The 22,848-nt window shown below is 37.9% G+C and overlaps 1 protein-coding gene across 4 annotated transcripts; it reads left to right on the forward strand.

Moving 5' to 3' along the window:
• Positions 1-542: 542 nt before the first annotated feature.
• On the forward strand, positions 543-21,878 carry G2E3 (G2/M-phase specific E3 ubiquitin protein ligase). 4 transcript variants are annotated; one of them, XR_009818990.1, is made up of 17 exons: positions 716-803; positions 3,558-3,610; positions 4,458-4,555; positions 6,387-6,488; positions 7,062-7,186; positions 8,259-8,424; positions 9,130-9,236; positions 10,274-10,390; positions 12,261-12,385; positions 12,489-12,621; positions 13,306-13,434; positions 14,358-14,668; positions 15,390-15,571; positions 15,739-15,911; positions 18,783-18,982; positions 19,399-19,922; positions 21,016-21,878. XR_009818990.1 is itself a non-coding variant. In XM_061998938.1 (16 exons), the coding sequence occupies exons 2-16, from the start codon at positions 3,577-3,579 to the stop codon at positions 19,629-19,631; spliced, it is 2,235 nt and encodes a 744-aa protein (XP_061854922.1). In that variant the 5' UTR covers positions 543-579; positions 3,558-3,576; the 3' UTR covers positions 19,632-21,878. The 4 variants fall into 4 exon arrangements, 3 of the variants coding, with proteins under 3 accessions (XP_061854922.1, XP_061854921.1, XP_061854923.1); XM_061998938.1 differs by lacking the exon at positions 716-803 and adding an exon at positions 543-579 and having other exon boundaries at positions 19,399-21,878; XM_061998937.1 differs by having other exon boundaries at positions 19,399-21,878.
• The last annotated feature ends 970 nt before the right edge of the window (positions 21,879-22,848 follow it).

Below are 22,848 nucleotides of genomic sequence, written 5' to 3' on the forward strand. Positions count from 1 at the left end.
CAGGTACTGCAGAGATGCTGGGTTTGATAGTCAAGAGGGTACACAGATCTGGATCAGGTACTAGAGAGACCCACCTGGGTAAAGGTAGATGAGGTGAGTGGATAGATGGGTGTTGCACCGAGGACACCCGCTCAACATTCCCACCAGCTACATCTTGGCCTACGGGGCTTGCCTGCATCGCCAAGCCCACCGGCCTGAGCTTCATTTTCATACAGCCCATCATGGCAGCAGCATTCAGATGGCAAAACATCAGCATAAACACCAAAAACAGAGCTCTACTTGTGAAACATGGCAGCCATTGCCGTTGTGTCTCGTCAGTTTCCCACCAACTACGGGAAAAACAGGCCAGCGCTGCGTCTTACAGTGAGATCGCCTAGGTCCTTTGAGAACAAGCTGCAACAGGTAGTAATTTACAAACAAAGACGCAAAGAAGGTGGACTTATCAGGCGGCGCCGTGAAAGCGCAGCAGCAGGACCGCTGTCCCCAAAGCAGAAAGGCCGGCAGCCACCACCGCAGCCGCAGGCCAGGCCGCGGGCGGCCACAAAGCCCCGCCCCGCGCCCGCCCGCCGGACCCTGCAGGTAAGCACCGATCGCCAGGATCGCGCTCCTGCTGCCGCCGGCCCGGCGAAGGTAGCCGAGCGCCGATGCTGAGGCTGGCGGGCGCGGGGAGGGGCGGAGCAGGGCTGTCTCCGCGCTTCCGGAACGGCGGCGGATGTTGAAGTTTGAATTGTCTGTCGGTTAAGGCGCGCGGCTTTAGCTTGGGGCGACCGCCGGAGCGTCTTGTCGGCGGGGCTGTCGGCGGGGTGAGTAATGCCTAAGGCGGGCTGGGCGTTTGCCCTGGTGCATCAGGGTTGTCTGAACGTGGCCGTGAGGAGGCAGGTGCCGCCTTACAAACCGGCGAGGAGAGGCGGACGCGGCGGCGAGTAGCTGAAGGGGCAGCGTAAGCTGCCGTGGTGGGGCAGTCCCCTGCCACTCCCTGAGGGGAGTCGAGGGGGAGGGCAAGGTGCGACAGCTTCCCGGACCGCGCTCTGGGGAGCAAACCGTGCCTGGTGTCCGCCGTCTGGAGGCAGAAGATAGCGGAATGTTTCTAAGAGAAACTCTTCCCTCTTCCTATTGCGCTACGTGAGGATAGCTAGCGGGAGGCGAGCAGCGTCCCAGGGAGACGTGCCCAATGGAGCCGCGGGAAGGAAGGTGGGAGGCATGACGGGAGCTGTCTGGGAGCCGCTTTCCGCAAACACTGCTGTGGCCCGCGTGCCTTTTAAAGATACCCCGGTCAAGTTTCGTGGTTGAACCCATGTGCAGCTCGGGACAGTAAGTGGACGCCTGGATATTCAGCGCTTGGGGTCCTTCGGAAGGCGATGGAAGCACTCCCGCCCTTGGAGGCGGCTGCTGAGGGACGAACTTCTTTCGGTACACGGCGTCGTGTTGTGAGCGGAGAACCCTGCCAGAGATGTGCGTTCAGGAGACGCAGTAGGAACGGCTGGGATCTGGGAGAGTTCCTTTGTTCGTATGCTAGAGAGAACGTGTACTTGAAATCTTGCCTCTGGGGAATGTTTCTTGTTCTTTTCTCCATTCTCTAGTCTGAAAAAAACTCTTTAAAGCACCCTATGTTCTGCAGCAGTAAAGAGTTGTAGAACTCAGGTATCCGCTCTGAGATTTCCTTTTTAGCCTATTTAGACAAAGTAGATACATTTCATTTACATTTCAGTTTTTATAAACACTGGGTGATAACGTGTTACTGTCTTGCAGTTAGACTGACGGAATTGCTTTGTTCCTGTAGAATGCCCCGTAGGGCTTATGCATGGAGTTTCAATGGCTGTTCTTCTGTACCTTTTAACTTGCAAATTTGAACTCCCAGTTCAGTTCCCCGAATTGTGGAAAGAATGGGGGAGGTAGCGATTTTTTTTGCCTGGTTTTCTGGAGCCATAGAAAATGATTTCTTGCTAACAGAGACATTTGTGATTTCTCTACCTGATGAGGTTTTTCTACAACACACGAAAGTGAAAATTTGGTCTTGCGTGGTTATATATATATTGTTTCTTTGTTGTATTATCCTAGAAGATTCGGGCCTGTGTGGCCAACACGGACTTTCCTTGGGAAATACCGAAGAGAAGGGAATGTGTATGAGCTGTGCTTTGTCTTTTGTGCCTCCTGTACGTGATTGGGACTATTTATTTATTTAGTAATTTAGAAAGAGGGAAGTGTGTTTCTTTGAAAATTGACCTGGACACAACTGTTTAACTGTCGGTGCGTTTTATTATTAAGAGTCTCTTGACCCAAGTTCATTGCCAGCATTGGTTATTTTTTATTTTCCGTTGAGACACTTTTTTTCCAGTAAAGGCCCTTTGTGTACCTCTACTCTACCTCTTTAACAAAGCGCAATGGCATTGGGCAGTTGTGTTACACCTAGACTTCTGCCTCCCTTTTTTTTTTTCTCTTCATCAACATAACTCCTTTCATAAACCTCCAGTTAAACGGCTGCAGTACTTTATTTGCTTCAGCAAATACTTCAGCCTTCAACTACTTCAGCCAGAGGTTTGTTCCTGAAGTCTATACCTGGCAGTCATCTAAACTGTACATATCAACCGGCAGCCTTCCTGCTAGCTTCGGTGTGTGTGAAGGAAGTTTCTACTAACCTGTGAGATCCAGTGTGGATCTGTAGGCATTCACCCAGGATTCTCTTCTCTTGAAAATGTATGCTAATGCTTTCCTTGGCTTCCCAAGAGAAGGCAAGTCATGGTCTCCAGATGTGTTCCTAAACAAGTCCTACTTTGCACTAGAGAAAGAATAATTATCCAAGTGCTGCAGTGGGTTTTTTAAACATTTTAGTTTAATTTTTTTTCCCCCTAAGATGGGCTGGGAGGCATGGTGTTGCACACAGTAAAGGCCAGCTGCTTGTTAATGTATCCTGAGGATCTAACTTTTAGGAGCATGTGATGCTTCAAAGAAATGTGGGGTAGATCAGTGTTTCTAAATAAATTACTCTCCACTTCAGAATGTAAAATACATAGTTCTAAATAGTGTCGGTTCCACTGTATGCCTGTCCTTGTTGCCAGGATCCTGAATTTTCTCCAGACAATTGAGACCCATCTTCATTACACTATCCTACACAGGTGTTTTGGTTTGTTTTCTAAGTTTCACACATTAATACAATCTTTATTTGAGCAGGAGTCACTGCCACTTCCTTGTCTGTCCCTGGATCATTATTTTTGATGTTTAAAGTAACTGCAAACTCTTCCATACAATGAAGTCTATACATAATTAGCTGTTGCACTGGACTTTATTTTCTCTTTTGAAAATAAAGCATCTTGTTTGATAGCTTGGGGAAATATTTAAAAGTTGCTACATGTTTCATTGATATGCAGTTGGTTTTTTGAACACTTGCATCCTGCCTTCACAATAACAGATGAATTGTAATATTCTTTTGTTCTTGATCTCTTTTACTTTAGTGAGTTTGGTGACTTTTTTTAATGGAAAATAAAATACAAAAACGGTATATAATGGTCATTGTTAATACATTATATGTATTTAACAGCTCTTTGTTTTTTTTGTGACAGCCAGCCAGAAGAACTTGGGATGAGTAAAAACAATTTTGATGTTCCAAGTCCATGTAAGTTAAAGTTTTTATTAAATTGTTATATGAAGATTAAAGAGTTATATATATATATAGTACCAATTATAACTTGCTGTATTTGAGCTCAAAGAACAGGCGGATTGGCAGTTATCAAATTGTGTCACTCATCTCATGGAATGAGAGATAATAAAACTTGTAAATGTCATTAGATTTGTTTGGTGTAATTGGAATATTTTAAAATAATCTTTTCTGCAGTTGGTTGTAAGAAAGTAACCTTGGCAATTCAAATGTCAAATCACACACAGGTGTGTTTGAGAAGTATCTTTCAGGACTTTCCTAGGCTGAACCAGTACCTCTATTCTTCTCATTGTAATGACTGTTCTTGATGTCAGAATATTGAAATGTATCATATATAGCTTTTGAGAATTGAAGAGAAGATACTAAATATCTGTGGAAGTATGTTAGTGGGCTAGGAACTGCAGAAATGGGGAAATCTTCAAGGTTATAGTTGGCTTTATGGATTCTAATATGGTGATGTCTTTATGTACAGTCATTATCTTTTAGGGTTTTGGGAAGAACATTTTAGTTGGAAGCACAACCAGCTTGTGAATTTAACTTAGGTGATAACCCTCTCCCGAGTTAGCAGGCACGTGGAACTGGTGAAGTTTTTGGTTTTTTATTTTAGCAATTAGAAAGAACAAATAGTTCTTTCTGTAGCTGTTCTGTATTTACTATTGAATGTAACATTAAAGAGAGAGGAGTATCTACTGTCCTTTATCTAGTAATCTACTTTAAGATGCATGTCATTAAAGTTACTGCTCTACAACCGATTCATAATTACAGTATATTCATTGAGTCACATAAATATGACTCTATATTTTAGTCTGTGTCCTCTGTGGACGGACAGATGACTGCCCTGAAAAATATGGAGAAAAAAGGACCTATGTGGAATATGATCTCACAGTTCATTATTACTGTTTGGTAAGTATGTGGTTTGATCTTGGAGCTTGTCTGTTTTAACTGAAAAAAAGAGCAAATGCAACAAGTATTGAATAGTAATAACCTGTCCAAACTGTTGTTGGAACAGTTTGTTGTTGTAAAGGCTTGAACTATGAGCTTTAACTTGTAGCCTTGAAGGCTTGTGTTTGTCAGGCGAAGCAGATGAAATAAATCCCGGCAAGCCTTTATTGAAAGTTAAATTCTGTTCATGATCCATTTACGTGAATTACTTTGTTAATTCTCCCAGCTTATCACAGCAATGAAGGGATATGTTAAGAGAAAGGGAACAGATTGCACCTACATATTCACTCCCGTTAGAGAAAAGTAGTTTCAAAACTTTGAATGTGAAAATTCCACTCCTTGTGGAAAGACTAGAGAAAAAGTTGTTTGTGAGTTTGGTATTTTAATGAGAACTGGTCCCACTTTTCAGCTCAGTAATAGGTACCCTCCTGGTCATGTACAGCTTCAGTACCACTAGTAAAAGCTTATAATTTCAACAAAGCTATAAACTACAGTTGAGTGCTCTTTATCATGCATGACACTTCCCAAGATTCATATTCTTAAGGGTATACTTAAATTACTTTTCAAACTATAAATCTTTGCAGGTCATTTATTAATGTTTCTTAATAGTTTGAATTTTTTCCCAAGTTTATAAAATAGAATATCAGGAGCAATTTAGGGAATTTGTTTGGATTTTTTTCTCAATCAATTCATTAAAGATTGTGTTGATTGCGGGTGGCTTAGTAGGTTGGATATTGAATCCTTTAAAGACTAGACACAGTGGAGATTTTTGTGAAGTTCATAAATATTGTTTTCTTAGATTTCCTTCCAGCTGCTTAAAATTCAAGTCTTTTTGTCATACATAAGGCCTTACAAAATGATAGGAAGAAGTCCTCTCCTGATGGAATAGAACATGGAGCCTTGTGATTTGTACGGTGCTTCTTGTGGTCACCTTTTAGTTTTTGGTCTGTGCTGCTTTTTAAAAACAAACAAAACACTGTGGTTTCAATAAAATATAGTGAATATTATATAAGAAAACAGCTAATTGAGAAGGAGGCCAGTTAGTAGTACAGTTTCATTTATCTTTGCCAAATGTGTCACATATGGGGCAAAAAAATATTATTAATTGGGTTTAGTATAAAATTTTACATTTATTTGATTAAAATACTGATAAAAATCTGTATTTGGAAAATATGCCATGTTGAAATTATAAAATGAGAACTGTAAAATAAGATTGTAAAGAATATAGGAAGCATCAAGTTGTGAAACTGTTCAGTTTAGAGTTTGTGATTAATTGCCTTACTATGTAACTTTAAACAAAATTATCATCAGACTTTTCTAATTTGCCTTGTTACTTGATCCTGGTTTTATTTAATTCTCCTCTAAAGTGATTTATTTTTTTTTTCTCTTGGGTTGCATTTCAGTACAGATACTTCCAACTGTGCTTCATTATCTCCATAGCACAATTGTCCTTCACATTAACTATGCTAATTAAATTTACTTCCTCTGAAGATATATATGCTGAAAGTAGTTGTTTGACATTCATCTCAATAGACCCTATACTTCAAAAAGGAAGGTAGAATACACATCTTGGGCTCTACCGTGCTACATAAGATGTTACAAGATATTTGGTTTTGTGTTATTAGTTACTTCTCCCTATTTTGTTTTATCAAACAAAATCTGATCCTTTTTAATCATCAAAATGCTCTCACACAAGCTTTGTTAGACTAAGGTTTTCTCTTACTTGACAAATGCAGTGTAGGCAATTTTGAATCATCAGGTAGGTGAATGTTAAAATACTTTGTTTTCATAGTTGATGTCAAGTGGCATTTGGCAGAGAGGGGAAGAAGATGAAGGTGTAGATGGATTCTTAGTCACGGACATTAGAAAAGAAGTAAATAGAGCTGCAAAACTGGTAAGAATAAAGTCTTTGGTATTTACAACAGGAAAAAAAGTAACTTGTAAGTCCATTTAGTGCATTTAACCTGTGTATTTAGTTTTATTTTTCCAACGAGCAGTGTGCTGAGCCCATTCAAGCATCTAAATTTTACATTTAACTAACAAGTATACTCAGTTTGTGGAAGCCCCAAGGGGCAATAAAACCTGCAGAAGTTTGCTAATGTGCTTATTTCCTGGGTATGTTGCAGATAAATGTATTAAGAGCAATTTACACATGCGTAATACCTCCTGGCATTATGCTGAGCCTCAAGATGACATTATATAGTTTTATACATGCAACTAAACTACTGGTACTGGTGAGGTGTCACAAGTCAACATGCATATAAAACAATAAATAGGTCAAGTCTGTGAAATAACTGTGTATCTTTATTCTTTGAAATTGACCTAAACCACAGTAGTCTTGTCACAGCCACAGTCTATTGGCCAATATTCTTTCTTACAGACTTCATAATTTTTCTGTTGGTTTAATTCCTGTAATTTTACTTGGACTTCAGCTATTAATGTTATTTCTAAACCAAATTATTTCTAGAAATGTAATATCTGTAGGAGAAAGGGTGCTTCAATTGGATGTGTAGCTCCCAAATGCAAACGAAGCTACCATTTTCCTTGTGGAATACAAAAGGAATGTATTTTCCAGTTCATGGAAAACTTTAGGTAAGTTTTGGTGGTTTGTTTCTTTTTAATTTTCAATGAATTGTATTTATACAGGAAGTGCTTTGTTTTTTCATGGGTTCTCATTACATAGGCTATTCATTGTAAGTGAAAACCAAGCTGTTATGAAATTTACTATGCTATCAACTCTGCAGAATTAATACACAAACTCAAAATTGCTTCTTTTAAAGTCATGGTAATATTGAAATGCAGGAAGAACTTGAGTTTCTAAGGACAGGACCAAAAGAAGTTTTGAAAGAAAGGAAGTGTATGATCTCTCTAGTTTACAAAGCATCTGTTGAAAATATACTGCTTCCTTAAATGTTGTTCTGTTGATTTGCTCTATTAGATACATAACTTGTTTACATGAGTGTTGTGATTGGCCTGTGATAGGCAGCAGAGCAGAGCCCCACATACCCACTTGCTCACTGCCTACCTGGAGTGATGGGGAGAGAATCAGAAAGGCAAAAGTAAGGAAACTCTTGGGTTGAGATCAAAACAGTTTCATAGATAAATCAACACCTGCAAGCACAGGTGAAGCAAAATAAGGAATTAATTTGCTACTTCCTGATGGGCAGGCAGGTAGCTGTTTCCACAAAAGCAGGAATTCATCATGCATAAGTTAGTTACTTGGCAAGACAAATGCCATAGCTCCAAATGTCTCTCTGTCCTCCTTTCCTCCAGTTTTGTTGCCAAGCTTGACATCTGGAACATCTCTGTAGTCAGTTGGGGTCAGCTGTCCCATCTGTGACCCCTCCCAGCTTGTGCACACCCAGCCTACTTGATTATGGAGTGGTATGAGAAGCAGAAAAGGCTTTAGCTCTGTGTTAAATACTGCGTAGCAAAAACCAAAACATCTCTGCCTTATCAACACAGTTTTCATCACAAATCTAAAACACAGCACTATACAAGCTACTAGGAAGAAAATTATCTCTTATCCCAGCCAAAATGTATCTGTCTTTTTAGCTTGTTGCACAGCATTTATTCATAAAGAACAGATGTAATAGAGAATTAAGTTTGAGGGAGGTTCTTAAAATTTTGTTTTAACAAGGAAACCTCAAATAATTGTTTTTAGATCTTACTGTTGGGAACATAAACCAGTCCAAAAGTTTCTGGATCAAGAATCTAGTGGAACTTCACAGTGTACAATATGCCTGGATTTGGTTGAACAGATTCCAATGTACACTGTATTGAAAAGTCCTTGCTGTAAAAACGCCTGGTTTCATCGAGAATGCTTGCAGGTAATAAAGATTCTCCCTTTCTTTTCAAGTCCACAGAGATCTCACTTCTGTTGTGTTTTACAAATAATGGAACAATTGCATAAATTGTGTGAAATTGCTTAAGGTTAATGTAGGTAGTAGGTATGGAAATAACACCAGGTTTGAAGGACAATACTAAAAGTGTGTTTTGAAGACTATCATCTTAAAAGAAGGATTTTTTTTACACTATTAATACTCTCACCATGTTTCTGCATATGTGATATGCTTCATGTCTTTACTTGTTTGTAGGAGCTGAAGTCCAGCCTAGATTATTGTCTTCTCGCAAGTCATTATGTGTAGAATCTAAATGCTAAAAATACCATTTATCCATTGTTGGCTCTACTGATGTTTACTCATCATTAGCTACTGAAGTCTGGAGCTAGAAAACCTCATGAAGTTCTCTGTAAACTCATTTCAGATCTGGAGAGGTTGACTGTAAAGGATTGTGGTTTTATTTAGGAACCTAATTCTAGCATGTGAGCTCTTGTTCTTTAAAGGAAAAGAAAATACTTGCCATTTGCTTCAATGTCAAGCAACAACATGATTGTCAGCTCTAGTGTCAGGACAGTATCCATGATTGTAATAGTTATAGATATTAAGGCATTATTTATTGACATCCTAAGGATGGTAGTAATTTAGTAATTCCTTTTTTGTTGTTGTTTGTTTTTCTTTTTTTTCTTGACACAGTATCAAGCTTTGAGTGCTGGGATATTTTTCTTTAGGTGCACAGTGTGTAATAATCAGGACAAATTTCAGGAGGAAATGTTGAGAATGGGCATACACATTCCAGAAAAGTAAGTAATTTTGTAAATCTCTTTCTTATAAAAACTTTGATAGGGTGTTAAAACTTTTCTTTTATTCTATAGGATTGCATCTATATTGCATCTATTAATTAGTTCTACCTTCATTGGTAGAATTGTCTGATTTAGTAAGGAGTGTAGCCTGTTTACTCTGTCATGCATGAAAATTGTTGAAGTCCAAAATGGTAATCTTAAACATAAAGCAAGAAGTTCTGAAAAGTCATTTTTAATGCCATGATTTGACCCAGGGGATTATTTAAAAGATAGAAACACTTCTTGGATCCAGTAATTTTGCATTAACAAAAAAGGTTGCTGAGAAGCCTATTTTCTGTGTCTAAATTTTAAAATTACCTGAATTTCTCTCTGTAGAGTATTGTAATCAACTGATTACTCAGCCATATGGCTTCCATCTTCTCCCAGGGGATTGCTAAGGATGTATTTAGTATCACAACCACTTCTAAAATTCTGAGCTAGTTTTTTGTAAGTTTACACCATTTGATGGGGCTCAAAATAAGACAAAATGATCAGATTAAGGTTTCTTAGTTAGAAATATTATTCTTTAATAATTGTTAGTCTCTTCAGAGACTACCATTAATTTCCTCTGGAAACAGAAATTCAAGATTTTGGAGAAGTGATAGGTTAAAGAGGTTGCCACGTTGGCCTATAAAATTCTAAGCTACATTTCATGGGACCATTTGCAGTGGTAACTTGAGTAGACTGCCAGAACAAATACCTGTGTCTGCTGTGAGAGAAAGCTGGAATAATATGAAACAGCAAATGTGCAATTAGGTCATTTTAAAAAGAAAAACAACATTGATCACAGTAACTGTACACAAGAAGCAGTTTTGTGTATTTTATAGTATTATTTTTGTTCTGTACTTTTTTCTTTCTCCTCTCAACTGTCTAGCTGTTTTCTAGTACATTACATGATTGAAATGTGGTTATTACATACATCTTTTCCAAAGACACAGTAACCTGCTTAAACAATCAGAAATACAATTGTAACAACAGATCTTCTGTCTTGTTTATAGGGATGCATCCTGGGAACTTGAAGAGAATGCATATCAAGACCTACTACAAAGCTATCAACACTGTGACATTAAAAGATGTCTCTGCAAGAAAGGAAGAGACTATAATGAACCTGACAGGTAATGACATGTTTGCAGGAAAGTATAACCTATAATGGCATAGTTCTTTTGATGGTGTGGGTTTTTTTAAATACTTTAGTACATTTCAGTGTCAGGTTTTAATGTCAAGCCAAGACAGTGTGTCCAAATGTCATGGTTTAGGCCCATCCAGGGGCAAAAGACTACAATTAGACTTAAGTACCACAGACCTTGGAACTCCTGAAGGACAGGGAGGGTTTAATTGCTACTTATGGTCCCAGACAAAACAGACCAGGCTAATCAGCTTGGGGAAGAAAACAAAACTTAGTTTAATCTGCCTCGAACTAAAACATAACATGGATGCATCAAGAAGAGTGTGGCCAACAGGCCAAGGGAGGTTCTTCTCCCTCTCTACTCTGCGCTGGTGAGGCCTCATCTTAAGTACTGTGTCCGGTTCTGGGCTGTTCAGCTCAAGAGGGACAGAGAACTTCTGGAGGGAGTCTCAACGCAGGGCCACCAAAATGATCAGGGGAATGGAACATCTTTCACGTGAGAAAAGGGTGCGGGAACTGGGGCTATTTAGTCTGGAGAAGAGGAGACTGAGGGGAGATCTTATTAACGTTTATAAATATCTAAAGGGTGGGTGTCAGGAGGTTAAGACATCCCTTTTTTTCTATAGTAGCTAGCAACAGGACAAGGGGTAATGGGATGAAGCTGGAACACAAAAAGTTCCACTTAAAAATAGGAAGAAACTATTTCACTATGAGGGTGACAGAGCAGTGGCACAGGCTGCCCAGAGGGGTTGTGGAGTCTCCTTCCTTGGAGGTCTTCAAGACCTGCCTGGACATGTTCCTATGCAACCTGATCTAGGTGAACCTGCTTGAGCAGGGTGGTTGGACTAGATGATCTCTGAAGGTCCCTTCCAACCCTACCATTCTATGATTCTATAACATAACAAACAGCAATATCCAACAGAAAAATAACACAGAGAAGGGCAAATGATTGTAGTGCAACCAGCTCTTTAAGATCACCTTTCCCCTACCCTTACACTGTTCCCAGGCTCAGAGCCCCGTGCCCAGTGTCTTTACCTCTTCCCCTCAAAAGCAGCACCAAGAGCATAGAATAGGGGGGTGCAATCAGTCCTTTCCTAATGTCTTGCCACTTACCTCACTCCTGAGACATACTTTATTCTGCTGTATCACTTGATTTGTGATTATAAGTTCATTTTCTGTATTGTTTTATTGATGTGCCTCTTAAATTTGTATCTTCCATTGGCATGAGTATACTTAAAGCTGTCAGAGCCTCTACTTTGAAGACTTGTTTCTGTTATACTGTGGTAGATTACCCTATAGACATTAACTTTACTTTGTACAGATTTGACCAAACTGCTTGATTCATTCATGGTATGTGTGCACCTCGGGATTTACTTTGCATTTAGGCTTCCGTTATTTGAACTAGTCACATTGTTCTATTTGTTTAAGCAAAACTGAAGAAATCTAGACAAAAACCTAACAGATATGCTGTATTTAATGAGTCTTATTCAGAATGTGTAAGAATAATCAGATATGCTCATTTAAAAAATTTACCATTTGCAAAGCCAAATGGTGGATACCCATAAAACAGAGGACGTTGCTGGCCAACAACACAAGGAGAAAGTATTGACCACAAGCTGTTGGCTTCAGAGCAGGGGGACACACAAATTCATAGCCCCTTTCAATGCAAGGTGCTGGAATATGGGTAGCTTTGATTGTTGCAGCCAGGAATTGTGAATACCTCTTGTCTGAGGAAGTGGTGACTTGCTATCTTGCTCATTTTATGCTTTGTTACTTTAGTGTCTGGATTATGCTTACTATTGGATTTTTCTTTAATTAGCTTCATTCTACTGTCTAAATACAAAAGTTTTTAATTTTAGTAAGTGGGAAATAAAGCGTTGTCAGTGTTGTGGTTCCCGTGGAACTCACTTGGCCTGTTCATCTATGAAGTCATGGGAGCAAAACTGGGAGTGCATGGAATGCAGAAGTATATTTGCAAAATCAGGTAAAGTTATGGATATGACAATGACTTCTTAAAGGGATTCATTTTAATACCATGCAAGTTACAGCTAGCAAATCAATAAATTTAATATCATTTAATCATACAGGGAACTACAGCAAACAGAAAAAGCGTTCTTTGGCTACCTCTGGAAAAACAGACAGGAAAGCTCGTCTGCTGGAAGAGCCATCTCCGAAGTGCCCTCGGCAGTCACCTGGATCTACAGGCAGTTTTCTTCTCCAGTGTGTCATTTTCTATTTTCAAGGAGAAACTGAAAACTAAATAGTATTTAAACATGAGCAGGTGGTGACTTATTCTGTAGGAGAAGCTTCTTACACTAATTTGTCAATTGAAAAAAAATTGGAGTGAAGTTTAGTGATTGAGGTTTTTTGAGTAAGCCATGAACTCTGTAAATTTCTTGTAGTACTCGCATTCAGTGGCATGTAAACCAGTTTGTAGTTTGATAAAATTAGATCCTTGTAAAAGGAATCCTGACAATGTAGAAAACTTCAAATGGCAGAACTTACAGATAAGGTTGCTTACCAGTACTTTTTTCCATGTTAGTAGTGTGCTAGAAATCTAGCTTATAGAGAGATTCATACAAATAATGTTTTGCTCTGCTGTAATAAAGAATTTGCAAGTCTGCAGAATTTTTTTGTTTGTTTGTTTTACCCTATTTTATCAGTTAGGACTACCATCTCATGTGTGGGATGCAAGTGAAAACAGATCTTAAAACCACCACATAATGAAATACGGAATAAGTATTTTAAAAATTGTAGTTCAGGCACTGATGAGGTTCCTGTAAATAAGCATACAATTGAGATGCAGTACTGAAATAGGGGGAAATGATATTGCTGCCTCAAAATAAGAAGTGATTGTGCATTTTTTAATTGTAGCACCTCTTAAAATACTGTTTTGTCTTATAGATCACCAAAGATAAGGTGCCAGAACAACTTGTCCCCATGTTCACACCTAGAACTTCCAGCATCCAACAGAATGACGATGTCCCTGTCTCCACTGATGTCAGAAAACAGGAACTGGTTCCAGAGGAAAAGGTATCTTCTTCTATTTTTCTTATATTGAAGAATAATCTAGCACATGGCTTCATGTTATAGTTCCTACAGAACATGATGGGTGGGGGGTATATATATATTGTGGCTATATATTTGTGCATACAGTCACTGGGAATGAGTACACTCAAGAGCTGTAGTTGTAACTTCATCAAGGCTTCAGCTGTTTCTAAATGCTAGAGGGGAAGTGAGGAGAAAAGAATGATACCTATTGAGAATCTTTAAGTTGGGTAGTGAGGGGATCAAAACCCAAGAACATATTTGTCCTAACTGAACCAAGGCTAGCCATTCTTTAGGATTCGTTTGATTCCTTTTCTAACTACTTTGAATTAGGTATGTCCTGAATTTTAAGTATTTTTGCAATTCTACCATAGGAGTAATTCATGATTATGGTGAAATCAATGATAAAATAACACATTTTCATGTTTAATATTCAGTTTAAGGGTGCAAAATGCTTTGTCTTGTTGTGAGTACTTAATTTATGAGTTCTGCCTGTAATGTGCTAAAAATGCTGATTTGGGGAATTTAATTACTTGTGGTAGGTAGGGTATTGAAAATAGTTTTGGTTGCAAGTTCGAAAACAAAGAAGAGGTCTTATTTAGACTGGGGTCTTGATGGTGTGAGAATTGTGGTGCTATGTTGGCGTAATTGAATTAAGAAAATAAATATTCATTTTATGCCCAAGAAGTTATTTCTACCTAAATTTCTTCTGGCTGCTGGAGATTTTTTTAAAAAATTGCCACTATGAAGTTAAAATTTGAAGAATCTATACTGTATAATTTAGACAATGCCTATAGCCACTAAAGTGTTTAAAGAGATATTTTTCTTAATAGATTTTAGGCTGTTTCCTGTATAACTGTTGCTAATTACGGATCACAGCTTTCATCTGATGTGTAATTTTCTTGTAGGCATTTAAGAAAACAAAGAAGGGAGGTTTCTAATATACTGAAGGAGTTAAAGCTACAAGTTAATACAAAAAGAACAAGGCTTAACATCAATACAGAAAATATCTGGAAAAGTGCTTTAAAAGGATTTAGACAGTGCAAGTTTAATCCTAGAAACACCATTCAAATAAAGTTCACAAACTGCAAAAATAGATTAAAGACAAATATTTCTGCTGCATCAAAACACCGTTTCTTTCAACTGCTAATGCTTCACCTTCAGAATTCATCATTGTTTGAGGGCTCTTCTGCAAAGAACCTGTCCTTTGATTTTCAAGGTAATTAAATGCTTTCTTCAAAAATACATTAAGAACTGTGTAACTTGAAAGGCTTAAAAAACTTCAGCCAGTGTGATTGTTAGTTCACAATTATAGTTCTGATAGAAATTGGGGAGGTTTTGTAGTGTGGGGTTTGGGACTGGTTTTTTTTTCACTTTTCAATGCTAAAGGCCTGGAGGGCGTGCAGGGAGTGTGTATTTATAACAAAGGGGGGGGAAAAAAAGGAGGGGTAAGCTGGAAAAGCTAATGACAACCAAGAAAGAAATGCAGCATGTAATTAGACGTGGAACTTCTTAATTAGTGTATCTGTTCACTACAAGTGAATTTATTCTTCATTCCCCTTCTCTGTTACTCATTTTCCTTTCCTCAGATTTCTAGAGCAATATCTCTAGTAACATGCTCCCTAAAGACCCAGAGTTAGCTTGAGTTCTTACACTTCAGATTTGAATATGCTATTGTGTACAAAGTGGAAGAGGAAGTTACATCCCCTCCCAAAAGCTGATAGTGGCTGAACAGTAAAAGAATCTAATACTCCTGTGTTTAAAAAAAAAAAAAAAAAAAAAAAAATTCTAATCTTACTGTTTAAACCAGCAGGAGATGGCAAGCCTCATTTGTGGCTTCTCCTAAAGTAAGAAGGAATTGTGTTATGAGATCTATTACAAATTGAGAATCAAGAAGTACTTGTATATATTTATAGTAAATATACTTTTTTCATTTGCAGCTGTAAAAGAGAATCTTTATTTTGAAGCTGGTAAAATGATTGCAGTTTCTCTGGTTCATGGGGGCCCATCTCCAGGCTTCTTTTCCAAAACACTGTTCAATTGTCTTGTCTATGGTCCGGAGAATGTGACGCCAGCTTTGGAAGATGTTGCTGATGTTGATGTAGCACAAACAATAAAAATGGTAAATAAAAACTGAACTTATTTGCAAATTCCTGTTCAAACCTGTACTGGGAAATAAAAAAGGACTTGATGAATACAACTTGTTCAGATTTTAAAAGCTTATTGAGATATATATAGTAGTATATACCTAGTAGTAAACAAATTCCTATCTTTTATCTTCTGATACAGATAAAATATGCAAAAAGTCTGTCTAGCCTACAGTCTACAATACACAACTCTTATGAATTCCTTGCTGCTGCTGGATGCTTAAGACCTGTAACAGCTTTGTGTGATAAGAATGTGCTGGTAAATGACATATTGATCCATCATGTAATCAAGAGAATTATTTCACCCTTAGAAAGGTTTGTTTTGAGTTTTCAAATTTACTGTTTTTCTCCTCACTGAAATACTAAATGCTAGCTTTCACATGTTCTTACTTATTCTCCATTTAAAGCAATGAAATGTAGTGTCACTGTCAGTGGATTAAGTAGCAACTGTTAACTACTTAGTTAAACTGAAAGACTGAAATAATTTCTCTATATATCCACTCAGTTCCACTTAGTTGCATTTCTTTTTCAACCTTATGAAGCAGGCAGATGGACAGTTGTAAACTACAGCATGAGAAAAGACCTTTCAACTACAAAATCTCTCTCCCTTATGTACACTTTTAATTCTGAATTGCTAAAACAGAATATTTCTATTTTAGCGTTAAACACCGGTTTAGCATTTAAGTGAGTTTTCCAGAGATTTAGTTTGGGAGTTTGTATGTGCTCATTAGGAGGGTGACAATGTGCACAAGTATAAGTTAGCCTACTTAGAATGTAAGCATTACACAGATGTTTCCTTGAGGGACCAATGGCTTCAAATAGCTGGGAAAGTTGCAGTCATTGACTATTTTTCAGTCAGTCTCTGGCTTTACTTCCTATTTGCATTCATCTGCTCAGTAAAAAGACATTTGATGCTGGGTTTTTTTTTTTCAACAGTGTAGTTAACTTACACTTAACATATTTCTAGTGGGTTTTTTTTGACAAACTTGAGTCAACTGAATCTTCAAGGAGCTAATTTTGAATGTGAGGAATTGTTTTACGAAGTTGAGAGTAATTAGTCTTTTAGTTAAGGCCCTCTGTGACGTTTGACCAATCTATATTGTGTTTTAAAACTAGTCAGCTAAGAAGTCAAAGGTAATAAGTAGTCTGCTTGTTTATGGGAAGATGTGGTTTTGTGTGTAAGTCCATTTGAGATGGACTTAATGTGCAAAAGTGAGTAGAAGAAGAATTTATCAAGGACTGGAGTAAAGCTTTTAATTTAGCTGTTCATGTTCTACACCAGTGACTGTACACCTTGAATACATTCTAAGTTTTGATTCAGCTTATTGATAGCTAAGAAATCATGAGTAAACAAGTAAAATTTTAAAATTTCACATGATGGTTAAATTGGAAAGCCAAATGTTTGACCCTTTGTGCCCAAGAAGGCCAATGGCATCCTGGGATGCATCAAGAAGAGTGTGGCCAGCAGGTCAAGGGAGGTTTTGCTCCCCCTCTATCTACTCTGCCCTGGTGAGGCCTCATCTGGAGTCCTGTGTGCAGTTCTGGGCTCCTCAGCTCAAGAGGGACAGAGAACTTCTGGAGAGAGTCTAGCACAGGGCCACCAAGATGATCAGGGGAGTGGAACACCTTCTTTATGAGGAAAGGCTGCAGGAACTGGGGCTGTTTAGTCTAGCAAAGAGAAGACTGAGGGGAAGATCTCATTAATGTTTACAAGTATCTAAATGGTGGATGTCAGGAGGTTGGGACATCCCTTTTTTCTATTGCACCTAGCAACAGGACAAGAGGTAATGGGATGAAGCTGGAACACAATTTAAATGTAAGAAAACTATTTAACTGTGATGATGATGGAGCCCTGGCACAGGCTGCCCATGGAGGGTGTGGAAGTCTAAGACCCTTCCCTGGATGGGATGTCTAAAACCTCCTTCCCTGGAAGTCTAAGACCCGCTTATTATTATGTGACCTGATCTAGGCAGACCTGCTTCTGCAGGGGGATTGGACTAGATGATCTCTAAAGGTCCCTTCCAACCCTACCATTCTATGAAATGTTCTTATTCAGAACACAGTAACTAGTGATTTTTTTTTTTAACCTGCAGTACTATTTCAACAAAAGAAAAACAAAATTCAAAGCACAGAACCAGATTGGTATGTAGGTTGTAAAGGAGTCCTGAAAGTCATCTTGTCTACCACTCCGTGTTCAAGCCAGGCCACCTAGAACTAGCTTCCCAGGACCATGTCCAGATGGCTTTTGAATACCTCCATGCAGGGAGAGTCTACAACCTCCCTGGGGATCCTGTGACAGTTACCCTCCCGGTGAAAAAAGTGTTTCCTGATGTTCAGATAGACCCTCTTGTGTTTCAGATTGTGCTCATTGCCTCTGATTCAGTCACTGGATGCTGATGAATAGAGCCTGACTCTTAACTTCTTGGCATGCTCCCTTTATATACTTCCATACACTGGGATCCCCCTTCAGCCTTCTCATCTCCAGGCTGAACAGTCCTAGCTCCCTCAGTCTTTCCTCCCAGGGTTATGTTCTAGTCTGTTCATCATCCTCATGGCCTTCTGCTAAGCTTTCTCCTGTATGTCTGCATCTCTCTGCACTGGGGAGCCCCGAACTGGCTATGGCATTGCAACTGCCTTTACCAGTGCTGAGCCAAGGTTGGTCCCTTGACCAACCTTCTGGCACCATGATTCTTGATGTAGCACAAGGTACTGTTATCTGCACTTGTCACAGGGAGAAGTGATAGGATGTAAACAGAAGCAGGCTGCACAAGCCAAGTGCAGACTGTTTTCAAGATTACTAATTTTTTTCATTTTGCCTAGGGACAGGCAAGTTGAGTTTTAAGAAAGAAATCCAGTGTATTCTTACATAAAAACTAAAAGTAAACCATATTTATTCAGCCAAGTACTAGAAAATAATTTCTGGATATCACCGGTCCATGTGTCCAAAAAGCTCCATAGAAACAGTTACATTGTTAAAAATGAAAATTAAATGCATTTTCCAAGATGAAAATAAAATGGGACTTTTATGTATACCTTATTGGTAAGGCTTGAAAACTGCAGGTGGGGACACTATGTCCTGTCTTAGAACTTCGTGAAATGCAGAGTACAATTACTTTTTGGATTTCTAATGTATGCTTGTTCTTATTTGATTTGTTGTTTTGTTTTTTTTTCTTTTTCCCCTTCCAGTTTTAGGCAAGGTTTGAAAACTCTGGGTGTGCTAGAGAAAATACAAATGCATCCAGAAGCATTCTTTAGTATATTGTGCCACAAACCTGAAAGCCTTTCAGCGGAAACTCTCTGTGATCTCTTTACAATCCATTCCTTGTCAGATGTAAACAAAGTTGAAGGTGCTGATTTTTGGATAGGTTATTTGCAAGAGGTGGAAAGTAAGTAATTTTTTTCTTAACTTTGTTCTCCTTTTCCTGTTCAGGGTATTTAGCTGCTGATACACATACAAGATTTGTTTTTTAGAGTTCAGCAGACAGTAAATGAAGGTTTTAAGGTCACTCTCAGTTCCTAATTGTTCTTCCTCCTCTTTCTTACTAATTATTTCTGAAACTATAGCCCAATTATGATCAAACTTGAGAAGGATAAATATCTCAGGGATTGGTACTAGGAACTCCTGTGAAGTGTTTTTTGTTAAAAAGCAAAAGCTTACTTTGGCCATATAATTGCATACACTTTCAGCATGTTGATCTGGAGTTTACTGATTTCTGAAGTGTTTTTCCCTGTAATGCTTAACAAGGACAATGATTTATGGGTTATAGGCAATAAATGATACAGCCTAATTCTGTCTTTTTAGGTGGTGAGTCTGTAGTGACATTGGAGGATATTCTGCTCTTCGCAACAGGCTTTTCTTCTATACCGCCTGTTGGTTTTGATCCTGAACCTACTATTAAATTCTTGCATAGAAGGTATCCTGTTGGAAACAGACTCCTTAATTGTTTAGAGCTTCCTCTAACAAAGACATATGAGCAGTTTAAAAAGAAAATGGAGTTCACCATCAGAAACACACTTAGAGTCGAAAGAGAGTAAATATTTTTGCTACTAAACCAAATGTTGGAGACTTCAGATTTATACAGGAAATGTCTGCTTGCAAATGGCTACTGTGTTTTTGGACAGCATGCTCTCAGCCTTTTCCCACATTTCTCTTAAAGATATGCTGAAAGTAGTAATCTTGTAAGATGGAAAACAATTTTCAAGTGAAAATACACTCTCATCTGTTCAATCATCTTCCAGTTTAAAGTTGGCTTTAAGAGTCAGCAGTCTCTTGCAGAAGTACTTCAAATGTCTACTTTTGCTGTAGACATGTTTGAAGTGTTACGGGTAAGTATGTTGATTGTATTACATACTTCAGTAACTTATTTGTCAAAGTCAAACCAGGTACATTTTGAAGACAGGTGCTGTAGAGCTTTGTCTCAAGTAAAACTGTGATGCAGTTCTTCAGTTGTTCCGCATATATGTTTTTCAGTAATTGTTTTTATATTGATGTTCCATTTGTGTTTTGATGATTCATACAGATCGATGAAAGTTAGGCAACTTGGGAGTTTTAAGGTCATTGTGGTTAGTGCATTAAATATAATTAGGGTCTGGAGAAAACCTAGGCAGAATAATAAGGCTGAACTTGAGTTTCTGACATTTGCACATATTTCTGCATTCTACTATACATTAATTTTTAATTACACATATAGTAAAAATAGTAAAAGCTAGAAGTAAATCTTAAATATGCAACCATAAATGTTCTATCCACATGAAATATGTTAGACAATGTTGTTGAATAGGAAAGAATAAGAATTTGTGGCTCACTAAAACATGCAACTTCATCTTCCATGGAAGTCAGTATTTTTGTAGAAATACGCACTAAAACTATATGTTAAATTAAAGGCAATCTAATGTTAGGCTTGTTTCAAAGCATTTTTATAGTCTTTAGTCTAAATTCTTCAACTTTAGGTGCAGTCTTCAACTGTATAAAGTACATTTTTAATTTTGCAGTTTTTGTGTAAATACCATTAAGCCATAAAAGATAAGTAGGGAAAATGCCTACATGGTAACACTTTAGTAACATTAACTATTAAAACTATGAAACTAAAAGAACATTTAAATACAGTTTTTAAAAACTTATTTAAGTTATCTCTCTTGAAATTACCGTTTCCTTACTGTCAGTTTACGGTTCACAGCAAATATTCATCTTAACACCATACTACTAAATGCTAATTGCATAGCAGTATACTGCATCTCAGGAACAGTGGAAATGGCAGCCAAGACTCACTTAATTTGAGACTATGCTAGGAAAGGTTAAAGAAAGAGAGGCAGATATAAATTATACAGTTCATTGAACACTATGCAGGTATTTTGAAATCTTAAACTGCTATAGTTTATTTCCTTCTTGATCTTGGCATCTTGATCTTTTTTAATACAGACCTATTTGCATCACTGGGTAACAGAAGCATACATAGAATCATAGAATCGTTTTGTCTGGAAGAAATCATGGAGTCCAGCCTTTGTCCCAGCACTATCAACCACTAGACCATTTCCCTAAGTGCAACATTCACCTGTCTCTAAAACACCTCCAGGCATGGTGACTTTACCACCTCCCTGGGCAGCCTGTTCCAATGCCTGACAACCCTTTCAGTGAAGAAATTATTCCTTGTATCCAGCCTGAACCTTCTCTGGTGCAACTTAAGGCTGTTTCCTCTTGTTTTATTGCTTATTACCAGGGAGAACAGACCAACCACCTTTCAGGTAGTTGTAGAGAGTGATAAGGTCTCCCCTTGAGTCTTCTTAGAAAAGGCTAGACAGCCCCAGATCCCTCAGCAGTTCCTCATATGAGACATGCTCCAAATTCTTTACTTGTAGCTTGCCTCTGGATCCTCTCCAGCACCTCAATGTCTGCTTTTAAAAAAAAAAACCTTTTTTCTTTTTTTTTTTTTGATGTCAAGCTCTCAGATTACTGCAAAGCTTAGATTGGGCATTGCTCACTACTTTCCAATCAAGTCTTGTAAAAGTCCTGTCATTAGATATTTGAGGCTATTTAAAATTAAGACAGAGGTAATGGTGTTTTTCTGGTTCTGAGCTAAAAGCATATTCTAGTCTCCTTTTAAATAATTCTGTGAGCTCTTGGAGAATTGTCATTTGACTTGCTTATATACCAAGCATTTTCTCATTATCTTCTGATTTTTTTCCTCCCATAATATTCCGTGTTTGTGATATTTGTATAATTTCTGAGTGTCATACTGCCAATAACTTCCTTATAGTCTTCAGAACAATCTGTTACCATTATAAGGCACGTGGTTTGTTGAAAACTTATTTGTATTATAAAGATTCAGTTTGTATATTTGTATTTTTAAAATATAGCAATGCGCCTCTTGCATATAGAGTGGTTTTTTTTTTTTTTTAAATGGCTGGTGTACTCAGTGCAGTATTCCTTTTTCTTGCCTAGAGGTAAGTGTCTCTGTAATAGTATGTTACTTTTCTGTATGGGAAGCACAGAACTTAAAGAAGTATCAAGCAGAATGTGGATCATTTTAAAAGAGGATTATTGGAGTCCGTAACTACAGTGGCAAGGGAAATGGTTTAGAACTTGGAACTAAATAAACTGCATTTAAAAATCTTCAATGGAGAAAGAAATAATATGGTAATAATTAATATAAGGCTTCAAAAAGTGGCTGAGAATAATAAGCAGTAAATGGTATAAACCTTATTTTTTTCAGCAGTTGGTAGGTTTTTATATCAAGGTAGAACTAACCTATTTTTCAGCTGTAAGAAAAGTTAACTTTAAAACTATCTGCTATACAACACTGTATCAAACCATGGAATTAGTAAAATCCTCTAGTTTCTGATACTGTTTAGAAAGATTTTTCTTACACAGAAGTTGTTCCAGTTTTCTAATATGTACACACCCAGGACAAGTTGTCTTTCCTTTCTTGTCCATTTGATTAGCTTTAGACATTCTAATATAGTGCTTCATATATTCAAGTTGTATGCTCATTCAGAAATTTACTGTAACTGTTCTTTAAAATCCCATTGAATAAGCCAACTTCCAATCCATCAAAATACAGAAAGGTCTCTTCTGGAAAACATAAGAGCAATTTCTGTACCTATGATCATCAACTGTAGCAGATCACTGAAGTGCAATATTATCTGATTGTCATTTTACATACACTTGAACCTGAGGCACACCTGGAAATTAGGAAAGCTGTTTACTTGCAGTATTTCTGTAACACAAGGAGAATAATTGCGTATACATTAGTTA

The sequence above is a fragment of the Colius striatus genome, chromosome 6 (genome assembly GCF_028858725.1).
Source record: "Colius striatus isolate bColStr4 chromosome 6, bColStr4.1.hap1, whole genome shotgun sequence".
Classification (NCBI taxonomy): Eukaryota; Metazoa; Chordata; class Aves; order Coliiformes; family Coliidae; genus Colius; species Colius striatus.

Excerpts from the sequence above, each read along its gene's own strand:
- G2E3 (XM_061998938.1), top strand. The coding sequence starts at position 3,577 with ATGAGTAAAAACAATTTTGATGTTCCAAGTCCAT. Across the intron at positions 8,425-9,129 it reads TTCATCGAGAATGCTTGCAG|TATCAAGCTTTGAGTGCTGG; the intron begins GTAATAAAGATT and ends TTCTTGACACAG. Across the intron at positions 12,622-13,305 it reads ACAGGCAGTTTTCTTCTCCA|ATCACCAAAGATAAGGTGCC; the intron begins GTGTGTCATTTT and ends TTTGTCTTATAG.